At 36.4% G+C, this 10,305-nt stretch overlaps 1 protein-coding gene across 1 annotated transcript; it reads left to right on the top strand.

The window, feature by feature from the left end:
- The first annotated feature begins 249 nt into the window (after positions 1-249).
- LOC101299554 (nudix hydrolase 10-like) lies at positions 250-2,888 on the top strand. The gene is made up of 6 exons (XM_004293136.1): positions 250-300; positions 860-937; positions 1,423-1,473; positions 1,575-1,609; positions 2,358-2,466; positions 2,679-2,888. The coding sequence occupies exons 1-6, from the start codon at positions 250-252 to the stop codon at positions 2,886-2,888; spliced, it is 534 nt and encodes a 177-aa protein (XP_004293184.1).
- The last annotated feature ends 7,417 nt before the right edge of the window (positions 2,889-10,305 follow it).

The following is a 10,305-nucleotide window of genomic DNA, read 5'->3' as shown; positions in this document are numbered from 1 at the left end:
AACAAACTAACTACTCACTCATAGTCAAATATACATGCTTCAACATGTTTATGAACATCAAAGTAAGAGTAAGGGAAGAGAGGTGACTCTTTATTCTTACGTTGAGGATGAAAGGATGAACTCATGGTATCCTTATGATGGTGATGTCCTCACTTGATGCTAGACTTCCCTTCCTTCTTCTTGCATGATGATGGAGAGTGGAATGGATGGAGATGACAAAATGGTGAATCTTTGTGTATGTGGAATGAGATGGGTAGATGGAAAGATAAGAATTTAGTGGTGGCGGTGATGGAGGATATGGTATGAAGGTGGTGGTGATGGAGAATTTGTGGTGGAGATGGTGGTGGTTCTCTATGGAGAACAGAGAGACAAAAAAGTAAGAGTGTGAAGTGAGAGATGGTGTGTTTTTAAAAAATATAAAAAAAAAAGAAAAAGAAAAAGTGAAGGAAGAATAACATATATATAAAAGAGAAGCAAAAACGTGAGAAAAGCAAAACCAATTCAGCTTTTCTTCTTCTTCCACCCGATTGTTCACTCCATGAAGTGTGAAAATGGCTATAACTTTGCCAAAAATAAGAAAAATGTGAAGAGGAAAGAGGTGATAGGCTTATAGGAAATGATAGGGAAAAATGTGTAGGAAAATAGGGTGATTCAACCTACAAAACATGGAAGATTATTGTAAAGAATTCGATAGACTTTTGGGTAAAAGGGGGAAGTGATGAGGATTGTGCATGTGAGAAAGAGGGAAAGGTGTTGGCATGAAATTGAATCCTAACCAAAAGGTTAAGAACGTCTTTCATTTTCTGCAACCTTGTCATCACATCTGTTGTTGATTTTGAAATAGATTTCTTCTACGTAGTTGCTTGTAGTCCAGGAAAAGAGTGGCAGGTTACAAGGAACTGGTGTGTGGAAAATTCCTACTGGAGTAGTTGATGAGGTATATACCTTAACTAAGCATGCAGTTTCTTTTTAAGGAGTGCAATTAGTCCGACTCGCCTGTCTTACTTACATCTTTCACCTTTCATTTGTGCAATAAATATATTCTATTCTGTATCATATAAGCTAATCATCTTAACTAAGTTGTAGAAAGAGGGAAACATAAAAATATGAGTATAAGGCTGTGTAGAATACTACCAAATAACTCGTATAATATGTTTACCTTCTGCTGAGATAATAGAGTTGGTGTTTGTGTAAGAAATTAAAATGGTGGAAGGAGATGGTGATTGATTTACAGTCTATTCTTTATTTGGTCTGAGTTAGTTCACAGGGGCACTATGGAATAATATGAAAGAGCTTTACCTTTTTTCAGAAACATAGTGAGCGCGGGAAATATGAGAAAGGGTAGGAATAGCAGCACTCTCAATTATTTGTAAACTGTTAAGCTTGTTACGGACAGACATTAAATGAGCTATTCAATAACAGGGTGAGGATATTACTGTGGCAGCTGTAAGAGAAGTGAAAGAAGAAACAGGAGTAAGTTATCAATTTCTGTGTATCCATATTATATTTACTCCTTGTAGCATAAAATACCAATATGACAGTGTGACTAACTCCACTGGTTTTCACTGCTTCAGATCGATGCAGAGTTTCAAGAGGTATTAGCATTCAGGTACAAGTTCCAGAATCTTGAATTCATGCATTATTTTCGATTTTTTATGTACTAGTTAGTATTTTCTATCAACTTGGTTGTAGATGGTAAAACTAAATCATGTGTACCAAACAAGAGTCATGAAACAAGATCAGGATATGACATGATATAACAAGATTCCGTCATTTGGTTGAATTATATTTGCAGCCACTGAAGTGTTCTACAACCATAAAAAAATTCCAAAATCCCGAATTTTTCCATACACCATCTATTATGTTACCCTGCTGTAAACTTGCTCTTTGTTCCCCTATGATAACGCCAGTGCCAGCGGGGAATGGCCGGCACTTGACTGCTGGTCATATCTTGTTGACGCTCAGGTGTTGTTGGCCTTCAATTATGAATATTTTGGCTGTAGAATAACAAAAAGGAAATCATTTAATATTTTCTAGGTAAAGTATTAGATATTCGATCTACTCTACAATAAGCAGATGGTATTTTTGCTCCCATCCAATATATGACCCTTCTCCTTTAAACACATATCTAAAGCCTCTTTCTAGTAAACAAAAATGCTTAGGGTAGTACCTCTAGAGGGAATCTGAAATTGTGCAATTGACTGCACTCGGTTATACTTATCCATCTTTTTTATCTCCTTAGACTTTGCTTCTCATTAGCGCAGATTTATTGAGTTTCAGATCTTTTCTTCTACTTTACAGAGGTAAACCATGTCATAGATTCTAATCCTACATAATCTCCTGTTTCCTACCTATAGGCAAGCACACAAGTCATTTTTTGAGAAGTCAGATCTATTTTTTGTGTGCATGTTACGTCCTCTGTCATTTGACATCCAAAAGCAAGACCTGGAGATTGAGGCAGCCAAGGTAAACTTTTGTTGAAATATTTTTTTTTTTTTGACATACTCCTTTAATTTTAATTTTTGAAAATCAAGTTAATCAGAACAATTTGCCCACTTGAGCAGTTGCGTCTTCTTACACATGCCTAGGTTCAAATTTGGTCATATATTTTAGAGTGAATCGAGTAACTGAATAAGAAAAACGACCATAATTTTGTGCATTGTTTTTGTTTCATGTAGTGGATGTCACTCGAGGAATACGCAGCTCAACCAGTCACCCAAAAACATGGGATCTTCAAGTGCATCCATGAGCTTTGCTTGGCAAAAGTAAAGGGGAACTATGCTGGATTTTCTCCACTGTCTGTAAAATCATTTTTTGATGATCAGTTGAGTTATATATATCTAAATAGGCAGGATATACAGAGCTTAACTTCTTCGGATCAGTCCTAGATGCATGTATCATTTGCTCTGTAGCTCTACATTGTTTCGTAAAATTACAGTGTCATTCCTTATTGCTCCAACTCTGTTTTCTGTCTACCATGTTTCTTCTTGTCACCCGTGTGACTCGATATAAAGAAAGCAATAAGAAACAGAAAGAAAAGAGTTGATATGATATTTCCTCTGCAACTTGTTTTGCCTTTTAATTTGGAGGGGAAATAGAGTTTTGCAGTCAACTTAATTGGTTTACAAGACTTTCAGGCTGACGTGTGACCTGCATTCATCAAAGGGTGAGTCATTCTAGAATTCTGAAAATACAAATTGTGAATTTTTATTTACTTTGATTTATTTATTTATTTTTTGAGTTGTCCATATGTAGAAGCATGCATGCTAGTTGCTTCCATTCTCTTCTTGTACATTGTTATGACAAATGGTCTGCCATGCGGCACCAAATCCGTGTTTCAGAAATAAAAGCTGAAACATCCAAACCACTGATGCAAGCTAGCATGCAGCTGGGTTTGTAATACATCTCAACAATATCTATCGTTTTTCTAATCCCACCTACCTCTTTCTTCTGATACATCATAGCAAGCTCTCTTACCAGAACCAGGAGGAAGAAGAAGAATGTTTCCTGTGAAACTCGCTGTGTTTTTCACAGCAATGTGTTTCTCTGTCTTCTCCAACCTTGTTTTCATCAAGGAGGTTTCTGGAGACGCCGCCCCTTCTTCTGCTAGTGCTAACTGTGTGACTTGCACTACATGTCAGTACCCATGTCCTCCTGCTGGAGGGTACCCTTTATACCCTCCACCTCCACCATCACAGACCGGAGAGTATGCAGCACCGCCGCCTCCTCCTCCTCCTTCTCAACAGCCTAGTCGTCCAGGAAAATGTCCCCCAGGTCAGTACCAGTGCTGCCAAAACCCTCAGGGATACTCCCCTCCTGGCCAGTTTCCTCAGTACCCCACTCCAGGCACATTTGCAGGAGGAGGAGGATATGTGCCTTACCCTTATGGTTCGGCTTCTTCGTCTCCTTTGTCAATCTTGCTTTCAGTACTTCTGATGGTATTGCTGTTCTCATCTGGTGCTTTCTTTTAAGCTTGGGATGCATGGTGATCTATTCAGTGGCAATATTATTGTTAAGTACATGTTCTATAGATTTGATCTAGTAGGCAATAAACCCTTGTTAATTGTACTTATAGCTACTACTATTCATACCAGCTGATAACTTCTGTCTTCTGCAATTTGGGTTGATAATAATGGTTAAATTGAGCACAGAGCAGGAATATGTCCTTAGATGTTAGCTAGTTTTTCATTCTTCCAGTATTAGTTTTTTTTTTTTTTTTTGAAAAGTTCTTCCGGTATTCGTTGATTCTTTTTAATTACATGTTAAAATCGAGAGAGACAACCGGTGAGATATGCAACTGGTGAGAACATAGAGATAGACACAGTTGTATGCAAACCGGTGAAGAAAAGTTGAGGCGGTGGAAGGCGTTTTCTAATGCCATGTAGTAGAAGAGCTTTCCATGTTTGTGCCATGTAGCTCGCATGTGCTAGCTAGTTTTGCTGACAAGAGTGCTACGTTATCGATCCAAATCGATTTAACATAGGGACAAAGCATCTGGCCTTCTATGCTATTCGCACACCAACTTATCCTTTTATTCTCTTTCGTCTGATTCACAAACTTATCCACTTTGTATGTTTGTGAATAAGTTAGAGGAAGATGCAACAATGAACTTATCCAAAACGTTCTCATTGCTGCATCTTCCTTCCTTTAGCGAAACTTATTCATATTTTACAAAATTTTTATAAGAGGTTTGTTTGTTTTTACAAGACCTTTGTTTTAAGGTGGAGAGCTTCTATTCATATCTTTAAAATCGGCACTTGAACCTCCTTGCTTAATTGATCTCTAGTTTATTTTTACAAATAACCAAAATGTCACTTACGCCTCCCCAGTTTTCCTAAAACACTCATAATCCATAACATCAATAAAAACCGTTTTTTTTTTTTTTTCTCTATTCATACCTCCATATTCAGTAGCTAGACCATTTTCAATTTTTGAGCATCTGACAGTCATATTTTATTTTCTACATATACTAAAGTGGACACATATAAGTATATGCTCCCATAGCACCAGCCATATATGATTCTTGCCTCCTATAATTATTGTAAAGAGTCATAGCTTTATACTCAAGCTCTATATATAACCACCTATTAATTTACTTTCTTATGAAATTATCATGTTCTTCTAACGAAATCAAATCACCAAAACTCAAATTTGTCTTTTGCCGCTATAAATCATAAGGGTCCGGTTCAAGGACCACTACTTTTTACACACTTTCGTGGCCATCGGATTTTAAAATTTTTAACGGTCTAGATTACTTACTAATATGATGTCAACATAAAAAATATGATGTGGCAGATGACATGGCGTTACCTATTTTCTGACAAATTAGATTTTACTTTTCGTTATTAAATAAGAAAACCAAATCCAATCCAATTCTAACTTGAAAAATTAAAATCAAATAGTATACAGCAAAAAGAAGTTCGCCGCTATTGTTCAATGAAAACAAGATCTGCATTTGCTTCCCACTCCATATCACTGTCCTCCAACTTATGCAAGTTCGAAAATACAAATAAGTTAATCAAGTGTATGTTTTCTTTTTCCTTGTGAGTGCAATAATACTTTGTTTATGTCTGATATTAGAAGTTTGAGAAATATTCAAAGCTGCTGCAAAATAACAATCAAACACTTTGTGCATATTTAAACCCTTGCCCATGATTCTAGAATTTAACGTGATTGATGTGTAGCAGATACGAGACCTGGCTATCTAAGATGCAGGATTCTTTGGCAGTATAAATTTATCAAATACCATAAACTTTAATTCAATTACTAAACCCTAAATCTTGTTATCTGTAATACTATATGTTTGTAAATAGATAGATGATAGATTTGAAATAGAGATGGTGTGCTTTCAATATTTGTTCTTCTGCCCTTTTTGTTTCGCATCGTTCTTCCTCTTTTTTTCTCTTTTTTTCGTTTCACTGTAAACGATTTGATTTTGATTTTTGATTTTTCATGTAATACCCCGAAATTTTAGATGCTAGTTTTTATTTTTTTTATTTGGTTGACTCTGTGGTTGACTTTTTATTCTTTGGGTTTCTCAAGAAACTTCCTTCACGGAAGTTGTAGAGCATGGCGATACGAGTTCGTAGACACGCGGCAAACGTAATTTGGATGTCGTATGAGAAAGTTTTGGTCAGCGGAAGTGTTGTGGTTTTCGGGATTTTAGTATAAATAGGAAAATGTGTGTGGGTATTTTTAGAAAACCCTAAATTTGCACAAAGCCCTTGTGCAGCTTTCTCTCTCTTCCTCCCGACCCTCCCGCACTCTCACTTTCTCCGGCTTGGTTCTTCTCCGTCCGGCCACCATTTTGGACGCCGCCGGTCCCACTGGGTGCGCACGGACGTCCTCTTCATTTCTGGAGCAGCTCGCGCGCCGTCTCGCCGCCAGGAAGCGGCGGAGATGCTGTAGTCTCACCGGAGTTTCTCCTTTTCCGGCCACCAATCGAGACATCGTTTGTTCCTTTAGGTTTGCACGGACCTCCCCTACGCAATTGTGCTAGTCTTCAAGGCCGTCGACCGGTGTAGGTGGTGCAGCTAGACCCGACGCCTCCGTCGACATGTCACCGATCGGAACCGCCATTTGCGGCGGCGACGAGGAGGAACCTTAGGTGAGTTTTGGTCCTCTCTTCCTCCTGGTATTGTCTAGGCATAGATTGAAGCAAGTTTTTGAGGTTTTTAGGCCAATTTTGCAGGTTTGAGGTGTGATTTCGGTTTAGGGTTTTCGGGGCAGTTTCCGGCTGGTTCCGGCCAAAATTGGTTGAAGTCTCAGGTATGAAAGTTATTCCCCTTGCTTCAAGCTTCAACTTTGCTGTTGAGAGTTTTCTCAAAATCGGAAGTTCATGGAGGCGTGTGGGGCCCACTCGCCGCCGCCTGTGGCGGCGCGTCCAGCAGTAGTTTTGGCTTAGGTTGTTGTGTTTTAGCTAGCTCTTGTTGTGGTGAGCTTGTGGAGATGTAGAATTTCTAGGTTGTGAGAAATGTTTGTATGTTAGGACTTTAAGTTTGTTAGTAGACTAGGTGGAGGTTGAGTTTAGGTTTGGAGAATTAGAGGCAACTTTATTGAGTCGTTAAGTATGACGACTTTAAAAAGTTGTCCTCCTATGGGTTAAGGTTTGTTAAGGGTGCTATATTCTCATTAGTTTGTTTGGTTACTAAGGTAGTAATTGTGTAATTTTAGGTGTTTGGTGAAGGGTGATTGGCTTGGCTTAGCTATTTTGTTTGTGGAAGACGCAGCTAGATATATTTAGGTGAGTAACATCTCACTAAGGTTCACTTAGAACCAATTATTTATGAAATTGTGTTGATGTTATAATAATTATTGCGTGCTAATAATGATTATTATGATGAGGATGATGATGATGATAATGTTTATGATAATTATGATGATTGAATTGATGAAGAGGATGATGATGATGATAATGTTTATGATGATTATATAATGATTATAATTTAAAAATTTTGAATATGCTTTGTTTGTTTTTAAAAATAAATGAGCTTGATCGCCAACGGCTCATAGGCAAGATAAAACAAGTAGATAGTCTAACTAGGTTCCAAGCCCTTAAACGGGTGATTGGTTGCGGTTATGATGATTCTACTCTTTTTGAGAATTGATGTGATATTGGACAGTCAAACTGGGTTCCAAGCCTTTGGCCGGGTAATTGGTTACGGTTAGGAATAGAGCTCTAGTCCGTCTGTCGGTGTAGGTCATGGGAGATAACTTATGGTATCTGGGACCCATGGGTACACAATTTGTTGTTGTAGGTCATGAGAGGTATTTATTAATATCTGGGACTCATGGGTACATGTTATTTGTAAAAGTGTTGAAAATGTGGTTTTAACTTTGTTCTTATTTGTTGACATTTACATTTCCTGTATTTGTTTTTAGTTTGATAGTTGTTGAGCAGGTTTTGGGATATTAAGATTTTAAGATATATCATGCCCAAATTTTTGAAAATTTATCTTTCGAAAATTGGGGTGTGACATTTCAAGTTAGAATCGGATTGGATTTGGTTTTCTTTTTCTAAAAAAAAAAGTAAAATCTAATTTGTCATGAAAATAGGTAACGTCATGTCACCTGTCACATCACATTCTTTATGTTGACATCATATTAACAAGTAATCTAGACCGTTAAAAATTTTAAAATCCGATGGCCACGAAAGTGTGTAAAAAGTAATGGCCTTTGAAACGGACCCAAATCATAAACTATTTCGATTGAGGAGAAGGGTTTTTTTTCTTAACGCTTATGGTCTTTATTGGTAATTATACATGAGTTGACAAAGTCAACTGAAGCTCGGAAAAAAGGAGAGGTCCAAGTACCTTTTTTAGAGGCGTTTTTAGAGGTACGAATAGAAGCTTCTTTTAGGGTGTAGCATTTTTGTGTTAGAAACAACAACAACAACAAAATTGCGAATTCCCAAATGACATGTAGTGACATGAGCCCAATAATTTTTATTTTTATTTTTTAATTAAAAAAGAAGAAGTTTACAATGAGGAGCCTCTAGGATATGCAATATTGATCGTATGATTCGTATCTAAATGCAAAGTGTACACAGCTTCGAGTGCGAAAATATACACTGCCAGATTTTCTGAATGGAATCAATGGCCAAAACTTACAAGAGCATTTGCCAGCTAACTAGCATGAACAAAACTGATATTAATTATGAAACCCACACGCTAACAACATGAAGAATATCTCGAATGTAAAGCTTCTCAAAGCCCGAGATTAGTTGTGCCATACTCTATCGTATTATATAATTTTTCAACAAATAACTAAATTCTTTGGTTATACCAAATCCAATAGTACTTGAAGAAAAATCAAAGGCAACGCTTGAGATCACACCAGTAACTACCTATTTTTTAGATATATTATGAACAAAAATTATTGTACTCAATGTAGCAATTGTAGTGAAAATATCCCTCTATAATCTACAATTAGTGTTCAAGTATCATGTTTTGGTTCATTAATTGGTCTTCGTTTTTCAAGAAATTAGTGATAAAAAAACCCTTAGCCGCTCTCTTCTCTAGAGCAGAGACAAATTTTGACGTGAGAGAGGCAAAACCCTAGTTTTTTTTCACTGAACAAACCTACAACATAGATTTTGTGGACGAGATGGCAATTAAGCTTGCTGCTTCACTTAGCTTGGCCGATAGGAGGAAACCTGTCACACGTCAAACCTGGTGTTGGTGGAAATTAAACACTATAAACACTGAAATCGGAATGTGAACGAAAAAAGTAAAATAATTAAAACAAACATAAATAATTTTTTCAGAAATCGTCGAAAATAAAACATTTGAAATATAAGATCTATTACAAAATAAATAAAATATTGCGATCTATCTCACTTAATCCTTTTCGACTCTAGTACATGTCACCAAACGTTTCAGTTTGGTTTCTCGGAATACGCGTCATACCTCGTACACACCCGAACAAGAATCTACATGGATGAGCTTTCGCTCAGTAAAGCCAAACCTCTTAACTCAATCAAGTTATCTAGTAATACTTTATGTATAACAACAATTCAAAGCATATATACAAATATAAGCTTCTATTCATACCTCCAAAAACGCCACTTGGACCTCCCGTTTTTATGAATTTATAGTTGACTTTGACAACTCATATAAAATTACCAATAAAGACAGATAAAAGTAAAAACAAAAAATAAAAAACAAAAAACAAAAAACAAAAACATAAAAGACCCTCTTTTATATACCTCCACAATAGTAGTCTTCATCTAAGAGAAAAATTTATTCTCTAACGTAAGCCCTAACAGATACCATCAAACTCTATCGAAGTTAGTGACCATTCATTTGGAGTCTATGCACAAGGTATGAGTTTCTTTGTTCTTTATTTTAGTTTTTTTTTTGAATTAGTTCACATATGTATTACTGTGTTTGTTTCAATAAGATTGAAACATGTTGCCGGCTAAGTTCTTAAAAGGCATGCTAACATTAAGTTGTTCATATAGTGTGTGTGTATATATATATATACAGGGCCCTTCCAATGAGGGATTCCTTTTTTTATTCATTTTTAGAGATAGGTCATTTGACAAACTTTTCGATCACAAAATCAAATCTCCACCGTTCAGTTTGTTAAGCTACGTGAGTAGATCATTTCTATAAATTTTCAAATAATTTGGCGATCGTTAAGTCATCAAAATGTTTGATTTATTTTTAATGATCTTGAACGGTGTAGGTTTGACATAAGTGTTAAATTTTTTGTTTTAATCTCAGTCATCCAAGCCCATTAAAAAACAAGATCTAATGGTATGGTCTATCCCTAAAATAGAACAAAAAAAGGGAATCTCTTATT

The sequence above is a fragment of the Fragaria vesca genome, linkage group LG2 (genome assembly GCF_000184155.1).
Source record: "Fragaria vesca subsp. vesca linkage group LG2, FraVesHawaii_1.0, whole genome shotgun sequence".
Lineage (NCBI taxonomy): Eukaryota > Viridiplantae > Streptophyta > Magnoliopsida > Rosales > Rosaceae > Fragaria > Fragaria vesca.
This window is presented reverse-complemented; position numbering and strand designations above follow the sequence as displayed.